Here is a 19292-nt window from a genome sequence, read left to right on the forward strand (position 1 = left end):
GCAGAACACACACACACATACATGTAAAACCACAATGCTGACAGCAGCACTTTCACTCGTTCAGTACCAATTATTTATTTATTTATTTATTTATTTATTTATTTATACACACACATGTATTAGGAACTACTTTCCTCCGCCATTCATTCACATCTGCAGCTGACATCAGAACAGCAGAAGCCGTTACTCATTCACTAACATCACTGTAGAGCTAGTGTTTGAATGATTCTCTAGCGTAATGTCTGAAGTGATGACAAAACAGCTGATTTTGCTCACATTTTAAGATTATAAGGCTGAACTTGACATGAATGCCCTCCGTCCACAGAGATATCTTCTTACAGTGTTACAGTCTACAGTATTTCTCTGTTGCAATCGGGATATCACAATAATTAACCCTGAAAAAAGCAACGCAATCACTACCAGACTGCTGTTGTGTTTAAGGAGGGGGTGTTTGAGATGAGGTCTCTGCATAACACTGTTGAGAACCGGATTAGGAAAGTAGCTGTATTAAAAAAGGCACTGTCCTTATAAACAAACTGCACAGTTGCAATCTATACAAGAGAGAGAGATCGACTTAGAATATCACTAACCAGTTTATTAATGATTTGATCAGCTGTAGTTACAAAACACAGTTTTAATCTTCTAAGAAGGGCTTGTTATGTGGTCCTGGTGCCGTCTTGTGGATAGGCTAATGGACGCCTACGCGCTGTCTCTCAGAAATTATAAATATTTCAAAATAGGCACTGTCCTTATAAATAAACTGCATAATTGCAATCTGAACAACTACATTCTCACAGCCTCAAAAGTACATGATGTTGTCCAATAGCTGAAATATTTGTCAAACTGTGGAGCAACTCTGCTTGTATGTGGGAAAAACATGACATTATCGATCTTCTTTTATGAAGAAAAAGCACATAATTATACTGCCACTGAGGGGTGGGCAATTTTTTGCATAGACTACACACACATATATATATATATATATATATACATACATACTAACACACACACACACACACACACACACACACACACACACACAGTTTCAGTCAGAGTTATTAGCCCCCCTTTGATTTTTTTTGTTTATTTTTTAAATATTTCCCAAATGATTTTTAACAGGTGAATTTTTTATGAAGGAAATGTTCACAGTATGTCTGATAATATTTTTTCTTCTGGAGAAAGTCTTATTTATTTTATTTCGGCTAGAATAAAAGCAGTTTTAGATTTTTAAACACCATTTTAGGGTCAATATTATTAGCCCCTTTAAGCAAATTGTTTTCCCCGATAGTCTACTGAACAAACCATCGTTATACAATAACTTGCCTAATTACCCTAACCTGCCTAGTTACCCTAATTACCCTAGTTAAGCCTTTAAATGTCACTTTAAGCTGTATAGAAGTGTCTTGGAGAATATCAAGTCTAATATTATTTACTGTCATCATGACAAAGAGAAAATAAATCAGTTATTAGAGATGAGTTATTAACACTGTTATGATTAGAAATGTGTTGAAGAAATCTGCTCTCCGTTAAACAGAAATTTGGGGAACAAAATAAACGGGGTCTAATGATTCAGGGGGGCTAATAATTCTGACTTCAACTGTTATATATGTGTGTGTATATATATATATATATATATACACACATATATACATGTAGATACATACAGGGACAATGTTCAACATGACTAGTTGTGCCAGAGTTATATGTAAAGCTAAGGCACGAAGTTGTATGGATCAGGAAGATCTTATAAACTTCATTCATTCATTCATTTTCTTGTCGGCTTATTCCCTTTATTAATCTGGGGTCGCCACAGCGGAATGAACCGCCAACTTATCCAGCAAGTTTTTACGCAGCGGATGCCCTTCCAGCCGCAACCCATCTCTGGGAAAAATCCACACACACACACACACTACGGACAATTTAGCCTACCCAATTCACCTGTACCGCATGTGTTTGGACTGTGGGGGAAACCGGAGCACCCGGAGGAAACCCACGCGAACGCAGGGAGAACATGCAAACTCCACACAGAAACGCCAACTGAGTCGAGGCTCGAACCAGCGACCTTCTTGCTGTGAGGCGAACGTGCTACCCACAGCACCACTGCGTCGCCCTCTTATAAACTTGTATAATACATTCACATATCTTTATGCTTCACTATCTAAATGTAGTGTTCCATCATTCAAAAAATAAATAAATAAATTAACAGAATTAATTAATAAAAAACATAACAAAATGTGACAAAAAAACAAGGAATAACATTTAATTAAAAATACTAATTATTAAAAAAAATATAAGTAAATAATTTTAAAAAAATGTAAAAATCATTTTAATAATTTCCATCATACAAACACTAAATACACTAAATACACAAAAAAACACTAAAAAAATGTAATATAAATCTAAATAGTAAAAAAATTATTTACAAATAAAGATTACAAATACTTAAATTAAACAATTAAAAATGAAACCAACTAATAAACAATAAATATGCAATAAAGAGCTAAAGCACGTTTGTTTGTGTGTGTGTGTGTGTGTGTGTGTGTGTGTGTGTGTGTGTGTGTGTGTGTGTGTGTGTGTGTGTGTGTGTACCTGTGGCACTCAGTGTTGGTGTAGTCCAGGAGCTCTCAGTAGTCTGCTGTTCAGCTTCTGCGCTCGACACAAACACTGGAGCTGTCGTAGAGCTGACGTCTGCACACAGAAAACACACTTTTACATCATCAGCATCACACAAACCTCCTCCAGAGGCACTCCAGCACGGAAAACAAGGAAAAGATGAGAAAACAGTGGCAGCTGATGACGAGATGTGCTGATCTGAGAACAGGAAGCACATGCGGATACACTGCTGGAAAACATTCTGGATTCATTCTGTCACAGAGTCTCTGTTTGATCCACACACCAGCAAACAGCTTCATTTCACTCTGCGTGTGTGTGTGTGTGAAATGCTGTTCTTAAGGTTTTTGTCTGGTTTCTAGTTCAAATGTCGACCAATTCTTAAATCAAGAAGCATTTTCTAGACAAGCCAAGCATATAGTCTTGTTTTCAGAAATATTGAGTTAAAAAATAAGTGAGTTTTACTTAAAACAAGCAAATAATCTGACCGGCCACTTTATTAGGTACACCTTACTAGTACCGGGTTGAACCTTTTTGCCTTCAGATCTGCCTTAATCCTTCATGGCAGAGATTCAGCAAGCTACTGGAAATATTCCTCAGAGATTTTGCTCCATATTGTCATGATAGCATCACACAGTTGCTGCAGATTTGTCGGCTGCACATCCATGATGCCAATCTCCCGTTCCACCACATCCCAAAGCTGCTCTATTGGATTGAGCTCTGGTGACTGTGGAGGCCATTTGAGTACAGTGAACTCATCGTCATGTTCAAGAAAGCAGTCTGAGATGATTGAGCTTTATGACATGCTGCGTTATCCTGCTGGAAGTAGCCATCAGAAGATGGAGACACTGTGCTCATAAAGGGATGGACATGGTCAGCAGCAATACTCAGGTAGGCTGTGGCGTTGATGCTCAATTGGTACTAATGGACCCAAAGAAAATCTCCCCCACACCATTACACCACCACCACCAGCCTGAACCGCTAATACAAGGCAGGATGATCCATGCTTTCATGTTGCTGACTCCAAATTGTGAGCCGAGCATCTGAATGTGTCAGCAGAAATGGAGACTCATCAGAGCAGCAACGTTTCTCCAATCTTCTATTGTCCAGTTTTGGTGAGTCTGTGTGAATTGTAGCCTCAGTTTCCTGTTCTTAGCTGACAGGAGCGGCACCCGGTGTGCTCTTCTGCTGCTGTAGCCCATCCGCCTCAAGGTTGGACGTGTTGTGTGTTCAGAGATGCTCTTCTGCAGAGCTCGGTTGTAACGAGTGCTTATTTGAGTTACTGTTGCCTTTCTATCAGCTGGAACCAGTCTGGCCATTCTCCTCTGACCTCATCAACAAGGCATTTGCACCCACAGAACTGCCGCTCACTGGATATTTCCCTAGAGATGGTTGGGCGTGAAAATCCCAGCAGATCAGCAGTTTCTGAAATACTCAGAGCAGCCCATCTGGCAGCAACAACCATGCCACGCTCAAAGTCTCTTAAATCCCCTTTCTTCCCCATTCTGATGCTCGCTTTGACCATCATCTTGACCATGTCTAAATGCAGTGAGCTGCTGCCATGTGATTGGCTGATTAGAAATGTGCGTTAACGAGCAGCTGGACAGGTGTACCTAATAAAGTGGCCGGTGAGTGTAGATTCTGTACAGTAGAAACATTATTACAGCTATGGGGTGAGCCTATAAAATAGGGAAACTTAAAAGGTGTGTGTGTGTGTGTGTGTGTGTGTAGAGTTAGTATTGTCGACATAACAGTGGAAATGAACTTGTTTTATTGATATAGTCTAGCAGTAGCATATATTATGTGAAAAGCAAGGGTCCAAGAACCGAGTCTTGTGGAACCCACAGTTTACTTGACTGATATGATGCCCCCTTATTTAATGATACAAATTGATAACATTACTATGTGTGTTAGTGTCTAGAGTGTGTGCGTTTGTCTGTGTGTGTGTGTGTGTGTACCGAGGCACTGTGGGCAGCACTGGCCCTTGCGCAGCACTGGGACTCTGCAGTGGACAGATGGACAGCGCTGGGAGAAGCACTGGACACTGGCGTTCCTGCATGTGCAGCTGGTGCAGGGGTTCTCCTTCCACGAGTCTCCGGCCCGCAAAACCTCACCGCTGCTGGACACACAGAAATCCTGCTGACCGCCGTCCACCGGGAGCTCCAGACCATCCTCTGACACACAGAAACACACATGATCTACATCACACACACCTGAACATGTACACTAAAGGTGCATCCCTTACCTATGCACTATTGTACAGCATTTTGTAGCATTAATAGTGTGAGTAGTGCAGTCACACTGTATTCTAGAAAGAATCAGTGCACTTTAAATACCCAGATGATGCACTTATTACTATTATTATTGTGTGTGTGTGTGTGTGTTTTCTCCACCTGGGCAGGTGTAGCAGCAGCTGTCTGTGCTCCTGACAGGTGTGTGGCAGAGCAGCGGCGGACAGATCTCAGAGTCACACAGCACTCGTCCTCGTCTGCAGGTGCAGCGGCTGCAGGCGTCCAAACTCCACGACTCTCCCTCCACATACAGCTGACCGGCAGGAGACCGACACACCAGCAGGTCCTCGGGCTCCAGCTGACCACTGCCCGACTCCTCTGAACACACACACAGACGCAAAACCAGACACAGAGGATCAGATTAGCAATAATAAGCATATATAATAGCAAAAAACCTTCATTGATGTCTTTACACACAACACTACACTTCAAATCAATGCAGACATGAGCTCTAGTTACAAAAGGGAAACAATAGCTACTTTTGAGATGTCATTGGGTTAAAAATCGATTGAATCTGGCAACCCTAAGTAATGAAGCTTAAAAGGATGGACGATATTTTTAGAACTGCAAACCTCTGGAATTAATGATGGTTACAGGGTTGGAAAATTTGATTCTACCTGGCAACCCTAAGAGTAATGACGCTTACAGGGCTGGCAAATTTTCTCAGACCTGGCAACCTTGGGAATAATGATGCTTACAGGGCTGGAATTAATTCTTGGACCTGGCAATCCTAGAAGTAATGATGCTTACCAGGCTGTAAACTTTCTTAGACCTGGCAACCCTAAGAGTATTGACGCTTTCAAGGCTGGACATTTTTTTTTAAACCTGGCAACCCTGAAAGTGATTATGCTTACATGGTTAGATATTTTTCTTGACCTGGCAACCCCAAGAGTAATGATACTTTCAAGGCTGGGCAAATCTTAGACCTGACAACCATGCGAATAAGGATGCTTACAGGGCTGGAAAATCTTCTTGGACCTGGCAATCCTCGGAGCAATGATGCTTACAGGGTTAGAAAACTTTCTTAGACTTGGCAACCCTGGCATTAATGATGCTTACAGCAAAGGTAAAAGATTCTAGGACTTGGTATCCCTAAGAGTAACGATGCATTCAAAGCTGCTGCTGCACGATGTTCTTGGACTTGGCCACCCTAAGAGTAATGATGCTTATTAGAGCTAGAAAACTTTCTTAGGTCTGGCAGCCCCTATAAGTAATGATGTTTTTCAGGCTGGAGAATTGTCTTAGACCTGGCAACCTTGAGAGTAATGATGCTTAAAAGGTTGGCAAACTTCTTAAATCTGGCAACCCTGGAAGTAATGATGCTTTCAAGGCTGTTATTTTTTTTAAGACCAGGCAACCATAAGAGTAATGATGCTTACAGGGCTGGAGAATGTTCTTGACCTGGCAACTCAAGGATAATAGTGCATACAAGGCTGGACATTTTCTTTGACATCTCAACCCTAAGAGTAATGATGCTTTCAAGACAGGACAATTTTCTTAGACCTGGCAACTCTGGGAGTAATGATACTAATAGGAATGGAAATGTTTTGGACCTGGCAACCCTAGAGTAATGATGCTTTCAAGGCCGGACAATTTTCTTAGACTTGGCAACTCTGAGAGTGATTATGCTTACAGAGCTGGACATTTTCCTCAATCTGGCAAGCCTAAAAGTAATGATTCTTTCAAGCATGGACATTTTTTCTTATACCTGACAACCCTAAAAGTAATGACGCTTACAAGGGTGGTCAACTTTCTTAGGCCTGGCAACCCTGGGAGTAATGATACTTACAGAGCTGGAAATGTTATTTGACCTGGCAACCCTAGAATAATGATGCTAACAGGACTGGACAATTTTCTTAGACCTGGCAACTCAGATAGTAATGATGCTTACAGAGCTGGACAACTTACTTAGAGCTGGCAAACCTGATTTAAGACTGGAAGAAGCTCATAGACATGGCAACCCTAAGAATAATGATACTTTCAAAGCTGGAAAAAGCTCATTGACATATCAACCCTAGCTACTGATACTTTCAAACCTGGTCAATTTTATTTAGACCTGGCAACCCTGAGAAATGATGCTTAAAGGGTTGGAAAGTTGTCTTGGACCTGGCAACACTTAGAGTAATGATGAGTAATTTCAAGGCTGGAAAATTTTCTTAGACCTGGCAACCCTGGGATTAATTATGCTTGCATGGCTGGAAAGTTGTCTTGGACCTTCAATTTTCTTAGCCCTGGAAACCCGAAGAGTAATGATGTTTTCAAGGCTGGAAACTTTCTTCGATCTGCAAGCCTAAGAGTAATGATGCTTTCAAAGCTGGAAAAAGCTCATTGACATATCAACCCTAGCTACTGATGCTTTCAAACCTGGTCAATTTTCTTTATACCTGGCAACCCTGAGAGTAATGATGCTTAAAGGGTTGGAAAGTTGTCTTGGACCTGGCAACACTAAGAGTAATGATGAGTAAGTTCAAGGCTGGGAAATTTTCTTAGACCTGGCAACCTTGGGATTAATAATACTTGCATGGCTGGAAAGTTGTCTTGGACCTGGCAACCCTAAAAATAATGTCGCTTTCAAGGTTATGCAATTTTCTTAGCCCTGGAACTGTGTGAGGCTGGAAAATTTCTTCGATCTGCAAGCCTAAGAGTAATTTTGCTTTCAAAGCTGGAAAATTGTCTTAGACCTGGCAACCCTGATGTGAGAATGGAAAAAGCTCATGGACATGGCAACAACAGGAGTAATGATTCTTTTACGGTTGGAAAAGGCTCACAGACATGGCAACCTTGAGTATTGATGCTTTTAAACCTGGTACATTTTTTAGACATGGCAACCCTAGGATTAATAATGCTTACATGGCTGAAAAGTTGTTTTGGACCTGGCAACCCTAAAAGTAATGTTGCTTTCAAGGCTGGGCGATTTTCTTAGACCTGGCAACTTTGGGAGAAATGATGCTTACTTGGCTGGAAAGTTGTCTTGGACCTGGCAACCCTAAAAGTAATGGTGCTTTAAAGGCTGGACAATTTTCTTAGACCTGGCATCCCTAATAGTAATGATGCTTACATGGCCGAAAAGTTACCTTGGACCTGGCAACTCTAAAGTAATGATGTTTACAGGTTAGATGCTATGGTTGGTCAATTTTCTCAGACCTGGCAACCCTAAGAGTAACAACGCTTACATGGTTGGAAAACTGTCCTGGACCTGGCAACCCTGAGAGTAATAATGCACATTTAGCGGAGGAAAAACTAACCAGTATTTTACAGTGTTGAACACAACTGAGCATGGACTTATCAGCCAGTAATTGATGTAAATACCATCGCAGGTCGGGCAGCAGTGGTTTTCTCTGAGCACAGGGTTTGCGCATGTGGGCACAGGACAGGAGATCAGCACACACATCTCTCGCCCAGCGTGGCAGAAACAGTCCCGGCAGCCGTCATGCCAAACCTCCCCATCCTGGAGCCGCCGGCCGCCCGATAACACACACCCACTGGAGGAGGAGGAGGAGGAGGAGACGCTGGTGATGGAGGAGCTGGTGCTGGAGACCAACACCTCTGAGTCTGACAGAAGCACAACAGACAGAAGAGTACATTCACATTCAGTCACTCAGCACACGCTTTAGCCCGAAGCATCTAACAGGAGGAGGCATTCAGTGATTCAACAAGAAGAGGCAATACTACAGCGGCAGAGAGAGAGAGAGAGAGAGAGAGAGAGAGAGAGAGAGAGAGAGAGCTCAACATGCTGCAATTTAAGAACACACACGCATTTCTGTGTGGAGTTTGCATGTTCTCCCCGTGTTGGCGTGGGTTTCCTCCGGGTGCTCTGGTTTCCCCCACAGTCCAAACACATGCGCTATAGGGGAACTGATCAACTACACTGGCCGTAGTGTATGAGTGTGTGTGTGTGTGTGTGTGAATAAGTGTGTACGGGTATTTCTCAGTACTGGGTTGCAGCTGAAAGGGCATGAGCTGTGTAAGACATATGCTGGAATAGTTGGCGGTTCATTCCTCTGTGGTGACCCCTGATGCATAAAGGGACTAAGTTGAAGAAAAATTAATGATTCTGCTAAACTAAGCAGTGTGTGTGTGTGTGTGTGTGTGTGTGTGTTTCTATTAGAAAGCTTCAGTGATGTTTTAATCCCTGTAAATGTTTAACCGGTTTGCTGAAAAGTGATCCAGATGTTTGAGAAAACTGCAGAGATTTTATGAGGTGCTTGTGACCGAACACAGAATGAACACGACTGAAATCAACTCCACAAACACACACACATAACACAACACACACACACACACACGACACAACACATTCATTCATTCGTTTTCTTTTCGGCTTAGTCCCTTTATTAATCTGGGGTCGCCACAGCGGAATGAACCGCCAACTTATCCAGCATATGTTTTACGCAGCGGATGGCCTCCCAGCCGCAACCCATCACTGGGAAACATCCATACACTCTCATTCACACACATACACCACTGACAATCCAGCCTACCCAATTCCCCTATAGCGCATGTGTTTGGACTGCTGGGGAAGCCAGAGCTACCGGAGGAAACCCACGCCAACACGGGGAGAACATGCAAACTCCACACTGAAACACCAACTGACCCAGCCGAGACTTGGTGTATTGCTCAGGTGTGAGTTTCTCACAGACTTCAACAGAGTCCAAATCTTGATGTTTCTGTGGGTCTCGTCTATCAAATCTGAGCTTATTCTGTATTCTCTATTGGATTGAGGTCAGGTGATTGGCTGGGCCATTCTACAGCTTGATTTTCTTTCTCTGAAAGCATCTGAGAGTCTCCTGGGCTGTGTTTTGGATCATTGTCTTGCTGAAAGGGTTTGATCTTCATCCTGCTGCTAATGTAGATGTTGGACTGAAGCAGCTGATGTTCATTTACACTGAGGAAGGGCAGACGAGTCCTAAAGAACTACTGAGAGATTTCAGCTGCTGTCTGGGCTTTCACTGCCCAACTACACCTCCCTTTCTTCATCTGTTCATCACTTTTACCCTGTGTCATTTATTTTATTATGCATAACTTCATTTGTAAACTAATTAGATTTGCATATATGGATTTCTTTGTTTTGTTATCAAAATTTCGAGTCAACAGCACCATCAGAAGTGTGTTTTCTGAGAAGAATGGTGACGTGTTCAATACTTATTTTCCCCGCTGTATAATAACCGGATGCTAATGAATGTTTTGGTCTCACCTTTACACTCACAGACGCTGCAGCCCTTCCTGCTCTTCTTGAAGCCGCCGCTGCAGGTTTTCTCACAGCTGAATGGAGGACACCTGACGCAGCGGCACATCTCACAGCCGTGCTTATTCCTGCTGAACACACACAGAAAACAGCAGAGGATCACCACAGGAGACGATGCACCGCAGAAAACGCTTTTCTTGGAGTTTCTGTCTTGTTTCTAATGCAAATATCTAAAACATCTTAAATCAAGAAGCTTTTTCTGGACGAGTAAACACACGTAGTCTTGTTTACAGAAACAATGAGTCAAATTAAATGAGATTTTCCTTAAAGCAAGCAAAATAATCTGCCAGTGGGGTGAGTAAAATGATCTAACGTCAAAGCGAAAACAAGATTATTTTGCTTGTTGTTTCACAATAAATAAAAAGTAAAAGTAATACTGCACCGGTTAATATAATTAAAGTAATGCTTTTTGATCCTAATTGTGGCGTTTTGGTGACTGTAGCTTTAAATGCAAATGAGATTGTGGTGTTTTCAGAAGTGGGCGGAGCTACAGACAGCTGTGCATCAGACATAAAACAGCAGTGTGTGTGTTGTCAGTGCTGGTCAGGTGTGCAAGTGTCAGGTGTGCTTCATTTAAAACTCCACATCTACAATCCTCTTAGTCTACGCTGACATTATCTTCAGCAGCTCAAACACTCTAATGGACAAACGGCTGCTTCTCACTCAGGGCTGCTGTTTATGAGGGAGATATAGGCACTAGTGGGCGGGGCTTTTCACCTTTGATGACATCATACAAAGGGAGAATGTCAATCAAAGTGTTTCTTTTATCAAGTCTGATTAGAACAAACACAATGCATTCATGTTGTCCATTAGAGACTGGGTATATTCACACACTGCTGACACACACACAACTGGGGTTCAACCCCTTTATAAAAGTGATTTCTGCATGATAGCTCTACTAATATTACTGGAACCTTGAGAAAACATTTAAAAGCTTTTGATTCCGGCTTCAAACTTCTGAAGGCAGATCAAAGCACGTCTCGTAATGCCTCATAATAACGCTGGACACTTTTATGTGAATAATGTCCTGATTCATTAAACTTCGTCAAACAGGAGCGTTTGTAAAAGTGCGACACACACCGGATCCAGATGCCCCGGCGCTCTCACAGGCATCTGCTTCTGTTTTATTCTGCACTGTATGAGTCCAGAGAAATGAGGAATCATGTTCATGAACACACACTCACAAATACACTCATACATACACATAGACACACATACATTACACACAAACAAACATACACATATATAAAAGACACACGCAAATACTCACACACACAAACACACTCACACACAGTTGTACAGTTCACTAACAACTGCTGGACAAATATGATGCTGGTTGTTATAAAAATAACTATAAATGTTCACTGGTTTTAACCCTGACCTATAACCCTATGTTTTAGTTTTCAGACATGAATAAACCTGGTGTAAAATACGGCTTAACCAGTGGTTAAAATGACCTCATGGGGTATATGTTAATCCAGGGTTAAAAGTAAAACTGCATTATTCCAGGGTAAAAAAAAACATGCTGTATTTGTCTAAATACAAGTGCAAAATATTGTTTAATCAAGGGTTAAAATGACTTCATAGAGTTAATGGTAATGCAGGGTAAAAGTGACAACAGTACATAGGAAAACAGTATTAATCCTGGGTAAAACAAAATCTTTGTTTAAATGCAAGTGTAAAATATTGTTAATCTCAGGTTTAGAAGTGACTACAGTACATGGGTAAACAGCATTTAACCAGGGTAAACTAATATGCCAACTTTGTCTAAAAACACGTGACAAATATTGTTTAACCCAGGGTTAAATTACTGCATGGGGTTAATATTAACCCAGGGTTAAAAGTGAATTAAGAAGATAAATAAAACAGCATTAATCCAGGGTATAATAACATACTATACAAGTGCAAAATATTGTTTAACCCAGGGTTAAATTATCTTATGGGTAAATGTTAACCCAGGGTTAAATTTGACAACAGTACATGGGTAAACAGCATTTACCCAGGGTAAATTAATATGCCAACATTGTCAAAAAACAAGTGACAAAATTGTTTAACCCGGGGTTAAATTACTGTATGGGGTTAATATTAACCCAGGGTTAAAAGTCAATTAAGAGCATAAGTAAAACAGCATCAATCCAGGGTATAATAACATACTATACTTGGGTATAATAACATACTATACAAGTGCAAAACATTGTTTAACCCAGGGTTAAATGATCTTATGGGTAAATGCTAACCCAGGGTTAAATTTGACTACAGTACATGGGTAAACGGCATTAACCCAGGGTAAAACAAATGCCAACTTTGTATAAAACCAAGTGACAAATATTGTTTAACCCAGGGTTAAATTACTGCATGGGGTTAAAATAAACCCAGGGTTAAAAGTGAATTAAGAACATTAGTAAAACAGCATTAATCCAGGGTATAATAACATACTATACTTGGGTATAATAACATACTATACAACTGCAAAATATTGTTTAACCCAGGGTTAAATGATCTTATGGGTAAATGCTAACCCAGGATTAAATTTGACTACAGTACATGGGTAAACGGCATTAACCCAGGGTAAAACAAATGCCAACTTTGTCTAAAACCAAGTGACAAATATTGTTTAACCCAGGGTTATATTACTGCATGGGGTTAATATAAACCCAGGGTTAAAAGTGAGTTAAGAAGATAAGTAAAAAAGCATTAATCCAGGGTATAATAACATACTATACTTGGGTATAATAACATACTATACAAGTGCAAAATATTGTTTGACCCAGGGTTAAATGACCTTATGGGTAAATGTTAACCCAGGGTTAAATTTGACTATAGTACATGGGTAAACAGCATTTACCCAGGGTAAATTAATATGCCAACTTTGTCTAAAAACAAGTGACAAATATTGTTTAACCCAGGGTTAAATTACCGCATGGGTTTAATATTAAACCAGGGCTAAAAGTGAATTAAGGACGCAAGTAAAACAATATTAATCCAGGGTATAATAACATACTATACAAGTGCTAAATATTGTTTAACACAGAGTTAAAATTACAATATGGGGTTTGTGTTAATAAAGTGTTAAAATGAATACAGTACTTAGGTAAAACAGCATTATAACCCATGGTAAATCAAAATGCTATCTTTGTCTAAAAACAAGTGCCAAATATTGTTTAACCCAGAGTTAAAATTACATCATAGGGTTAATGTTAAACCAGGGTTAAAAGTGAATACAGTACATAAGTAAAACAAAATGCTATCTTTGTTTAAATGCAAGTGTAAAATATTGTTAAACCCAGGGTCAAATGACCTTATGGGTTAATGTTAACCCAGGGTTAAATGTGACTACGGTACTTAAGTAAAACAGCATTAACCCATGGTAAATCAAAATGCTATCTTTGTCTAAAAACAAGTACCAAATATTGTTTAACCCAGAGTTAAAATTACATCATAGGGTTAATGTTAATCCAGGGTTAAAAGTGAATACAGCACATTAAAAACAGTATTAATCCTGGGTAAAACAAAATGCTATATTTGTTTAACTGCAAGTGCCAATACTGTTTAACCCAGGGTAAAAGTGACTACAGTACATAAGTAAAACAGCATTTACCCAGGAAGAATTAATATGATATCTTTGTCTAAATACCAGTGCAAAATATTGTTTAACCCAGGGTTATATTACTTTATGGGTTAATGTTAACCCAGGGTTAAATGTGACTACAGTACATGGTTAAACAGCATCAACCCAGGCTAAAACAAATGCCAACTTTGTCTAAAACCAAGTGACAAATATTGTTTAACCCAGGGTTAAATTACTGCATAGGGTTAATATAAACCCAGAGTTAAATGTGAATTAAGAACATAAGTAAAACAGCATTAATCCAGGTTATAATAACATAGTATACTTGTCTAAAGACAAGTGCAAAATATTGTTTAACACAGGGTTAAAATGACCTCATGGGGTTAATGTTAACCCAGTATTAAAAGTGAATACAGTACATGGGTAAAACAGCAATAATCTAAGGTAGAATAACATGCTATCTTTGTCTAAATACATGTGCAAAATATTACTTAACTTAGGGTTAAAATAAGTACATAGGTTTAATGTTAACCCAGGGTTAAATGGTATAACTAGGGTTAAATAGATAAAACAGCATCAACTTAGAGTAAAACTAATGGTAGTTTTATCCAAATACAAGTGCCAAATATTGTTTAACCCAGGGTTAAAATTACCTCATGGGGTTAATTTTAATCCAGGGTTAAAAGTGACTACAGCACATCGCTAAAACGGCAGTAACCCAGGAAAAAAACATAATTATATCTTTGTCTAAATACAAGTGCAAAATCTTGTTTAACCCAGGGTTATATTACTTTATGGGTTAATGTTAACCCAGGGTTAAATGTGACTACAGTACATGGGTAAACAGCATCAACCCAGGGTAAAACAAATGCCAACTTTGTCTAAAACCAAGTGACAAATATTGTTTAACCCAGGGTTAAATTACTGCATAGGGTTAATATAAACCCAGGGTTAAATGTGAATTAAGAACATAAGTAAAACAGCATTAATCCAGGTTATAATAACATAGTATACTTGTCTAAAAACAAGAGCAAAATATTGTTTAACACAGAGTTAAAATGACCTCATGGGGTTAATGTTAACCCAGTATTAAAAGTGAATACAGTACATGGGTAAAACAGCAATAATCTAAGGTAGAATAACATGCTATCTTTGTCTAAATACATGTGCAAAATATTGCTTAACTTAGGGTTAAAATAAGTACATGGGTTTAATGTTAACCCAGGGTTAAATGGTTAAATAGATAAAACAGCATCAACTTAGAGTAAAACTAATGGTAGTTTTATCCAAATACAAGTGCCAAATATTGTTTAACCCAGGGTTAAAATTACCTCATGGGGTTAATTTTAATCCAGGGTTAAAAGTGACTACAGCACATCGCTAAAACAGCAATAACCCAGGAAAAAAAACATAATTATATCTTTGTCTAAATACAAGTGCAAAATCTTGTTTAACCCAGGGTTAAAATTGAATGCAGTACATAGGTAAAACAGCATTAATCCAGGGTAAACACAATGATATCTTTGTAAATACAAAAATAAAAAAGGTTCAAATGACTTCATCTTATTTGATGCATGCCTTCCAGGTTTAAAATGAACTCGATGTGTTATAAGGATTATCTCTGTGGTCCGGGTCACTGATTAAGACGGTGCTGCTTGAGTGGTGTGTGTCAGAGGATGAGGGTCTGTTTATATTGTCATTTCACACAGTCGAACGGGTTGAACTGCGCACAAAAGGGGTGTTAAACTGCTTCCCCTTCTCAATGGGGCTAAAATGTCATTGGATTTGACAGGACGTGAAGAGCGGCTGAAATATGTGTGGAGTCAGCAGTTAAACAAAGCTGGAGCTGTGGGTCACGAGCGGCGCGGCTCTGTGTTTGTGTACTGTAGACATCCACATGCTGCCTCAGCAGTCAACACTACTGTACTGCTGCCCGCCGAGGGGACTAGCCGCATTCAAGAGGAGTTACTAAGGTTCAGCTCTGACCTATGATGAAGACTCCATCGTGAAGTAGTTATTAATTAATCATCTGATGCTTTGATTCACACGTTGATGATTTTTGTAACACAGCCTACCTGAATAGAAACATAATAAGACGTGATCAATGGTCATTTACCAACTATGACCACTTCTGCTGCAGAGAAATTTGCAAAATGTGAAAAGGCTTCATACTGAATCATAAATAAAAAAAATACAATCACTTAAAAGTGACAAGATTATCTTTAATCCTGGGTTAAAATATTTTAGACCTGGGTTAAATATTTGATACTTGTTATTAGACTGAAAAGACCATCACAATTAACCTTACAATATATCTTTTGGAATTATGTCAAGACATAATTGAGTTGGGTTAACATTAAGCCTATGATATCATAATAATCATCGTTTATACAATGCTTATACTTATATTTAGAGAAGCGTATTTCAATTTTAAAATCCCTTCCAGAGATTAGCACTGCAAGTAATTCAACACTTTTATTCCAGGGTTAACACTAACCCAATGAAGTCATTTTAATCTTGGGTTAAACTATAATTTACACTTGTATTTAGACAAAACAACACTGTGTATAACTGTGGGTTAACAGTATTTCGCCCATATACTGTAGTCACTTTTACCCAGGTTTAAAATTTACCCCATGAGGTCATTTTAATCCTGGGTTAAACATTTTTTTACATTTGTAGTTAGAGAGGTTTAGCACTGTGCTTAACCCTGGGTTAACAAAGTGTAACCTTTGTGCTGTAGTCACTTTTAACCCTGGGTTAACATTATGCCCATGAGGTAATTTTAACCCTGGGTTAAACAATGTTTTACACTTGTATTTATAGACATTCAGCACTGTGTTTACCCTGGGTTAACATAATCTAATCCCCATGCTTTGGTCAAGTTTAACCCCATGAGGTAATTTTAATCATGGGTTAAATAATGTTTTACATTTAGTGAAGTTAGCTCTGTGCTTACCCTGCGGTCTAACATAATTTAGCTTCTGTGCTGCAGTCTCTTTTAACCCAGGGTTAACATTAACCCAGTAAATTCATTTTAATGCTGGGTTAAACAATATTTTATACTTCTTTAAACAAAAATAGCACTGTGTTTAACCATGGGTTAACATTATTTTACCCATGTGCTGTCACTTTTACCCTGGGTTAAAATTAACCCCATGAGGTCATTTTAATCCTGGGTTAAGCAATGTTTTACACTTGTATTTAGAGAAGGTTACGGCTGTGTTTACCCTGGGATAACATAATTTAACCTATGCGATGTGGGCACTATTAACCCTGGGTTAACATTGACCCCATAAGGTCATTTTATTTATGGGTTATACAATGTTTTACACTTGTATTTAGAGCAGGTTAGCTCTGTTTTTACCTTGTGTTAACATAATTTAGCCCCTGTCCTGTAGTCATTTTTAACCCTTGGTTAACATTAATCAAGTAAAGTAATTTTAACCCTGGGTTAAAAAATATTTTATACTTGTATTTAGACAAAAAATAGCACTGCGTTTAACCAAGGGTTAACATTATTTTACCCATGTGCTGTAGTCACTTTTAACCCGGGTTAAAGTTAACCCCAGGAGGTCATCTTAATCCTGGGTTAAACAATTAGTCACACTTGTATTTAGAGAGGTTTAGTACTGTGTTTAACCCTGGGTTGACATAGTTTAACCTCTGTGCTGCATTCAAGTTTAACCCTGGGTTAACATTAAGCCCACAAGGTTATTTTAATCCTGGATTAAAAAATATTTGATATTTGCATTTATAGAATGTTAGCTCTGTGTTTACCCTGGGTTAACATAATTCAGCTTCTGTGTTGTAGTTAATTTTAACCCTGGGTTAACCTCAAGCCCATGAGGTCATTTTAATCCTGGGTAATCAATGTTTTACATTAGTATTTAGAGAAATTTAGCACAGCGTCTAACCCTGGATCAACATAATTTAACCTCTGTGCTGTAGTCACTTTTAACCCTGGATTAACATTAACCCAATAATGTCATTTAAATCATGGATTAAACAGTTTTACACTTGTATTTAAAGAAGGTTAGCTCTGTTTACCCTAGGTTAACATCATGTAGCCGCTGTGCTGTAGTCAATTTAAACCTGGATTAACAATAACCCAATAAAGTCATTTTAATCCTGGGTTAAACGATATTTCATATTATATTTCATATATATATATATATATATATATATATATATATATATATATATATATATATATATATATATATATATATATATATATATACAATATACTTATATTTAGAGAAGTGTATTTCAATTTTAAAATAATATTGGGTTAACATTAACGCAATAAAGTCATTTTAATCCTGGGTTAAATGATATTTCATACTTAAATATTAGCACTGTGTTTAACCCTTGGTTAACATTATTTAACCTCTGTGTGACCCTGGGTTACAGAATGTTTATTGCTTATTAATAAACAAGTGTATTTTACAGTATTCTGATGCCACTTCTAACCCTGGGTTAATGTTTCATACTTTGAAAAAGGTTAGCATTGCATATAACCCTAGGTTAACTCTATATAAGCCTGTGTTATAATCATGTTTCACCATTCACACTTATATTTAGTCAAGGTCACCATTGTGTTTAACCCTAGGATATAGCAAATAACCATGTGCTGTACATTCATATCTTTTATAAATTTCTTTAAAATTCCATCTCTATAATATCTCGTCATTTATAAAAGTTTTGTAGTCATGTAAATCACCTCTTAACATATCTACATCAAGCTTAAATTGGACAAAAAAGTAACATGCAACGAATCTTCAAGCTGAACAAACTGTTTAAAACGCATTACAGCTCAGGGTTTTGTGAACTGCAGGGGTTTGTTTTAAGCAGCCGCAGATATTTCATAAGCAGAGGAGGATCATCTGGACTCAGACGCTCGTGATCTTAGTGTTTGTTTCCAGATCTTTGTTGTAACTGTTTTTCCTTCTGGCAATAAACGCCAGCAACAAACAGGCTCAAAGCAGAAGAGGATCTCGGCATGAGCCACTATAAACAGGGATTTCCTCTGGAGCGAGATGGAGAGAGGATCCTGACTTCTGAAATGATCCAGGAAAGTCAGATCCCGGGCATACATGAAAGTCTATCCTCCAGTGGGGGCTCGTGCTTTATATACACATCTATGCAGAATCGCAGCTCACACTCACATACAGGCGCATTGGTGTTCAACACGCATTTGATCGCTGTGCTGAAATGAAGCGAAGGTTTTGAGATACTGCTTCGTGTGCTCACATGGAACTCCAGAAACACTTATGTCATAATGTAATAATGACATTTTATGTTCCACTGTGGCCTCACAGCAAGATGGTTGCTGGTTCGAGTCCCAGCTGGGTCAGATGGCTCTTTTCCATTTTATTAGGTACACCTTACTAGCACCAGGTTGGATCCATTTTGCTTTCTGAACTGCCTTAATCCTTCATGGCAGAGATTCAGCAAGCTACTGGAAATATTCCTCAGAGATTTTGCTCCATATTGTCATGATAGCATCACACAGTTGCTGCAGATTTGTCGGCTGCACATCCATGATGCCAATCTCCCGTTCCACCACATCCCA

At 38.9% G+C, this 19292-nt stretch overlaps 1 protein-coding gene across 6 annotated transcripts in view; it reads right to left on the bottom strand.

Moving 5' to 3' along the window:
- LOC141378483 (cysteine-rich motor neuron 1 protein-like) overlaps positions 1-19292 on the bottom strand; it is a 92333-nt gene that overhangs the window by 3549 nt on the left and 69492 nt on the right. For 3 of the 6 annotated variants that reach the window (XM_073927969.1, XM_073927968.1, XM_073927971.1), the window contains 5 exons: positions 10096-10214; positions 8211-8453; positions 5004-5219; positions 4569-4784; positions 2590-2688 (listed from right to left, as the gene is read on the bottom strand). In XM_073927969.1, coding sequence (XP_073784070.1) covers positions 2590-2688; positions 4569-4784; positions 5004-5219; positions 8211-8453; positions 10096-10214 — 893 coding nt within the window. Of the gene's footprint in view, positions 1-2589; positions 2689-4568; positions 4785-5003; positions 5220-8210; positions 8454-10095; positions 10218-19292 lie in introns of all 6 variants that reach the window. The other 3 variants (XM_073927967.1, XM_073927966.1, XM_073927970.1) reach the window with 1 other exon arrangement.

Source organism: Danio rerio, chromosome 17, assembly GCF_049306965.1.
Source record: "Danio rerio strain Tuebingen ecotype United States chromosome 17, GRCz12tu, whole genome shotgun sequence".
Taxonomy (NCBI): domain Eukaryota; kingdom Metazoa; phylum Chordata; class Actinopteri; order Cypriniformes; family Danionidae; genus Danio; species Danio rerio.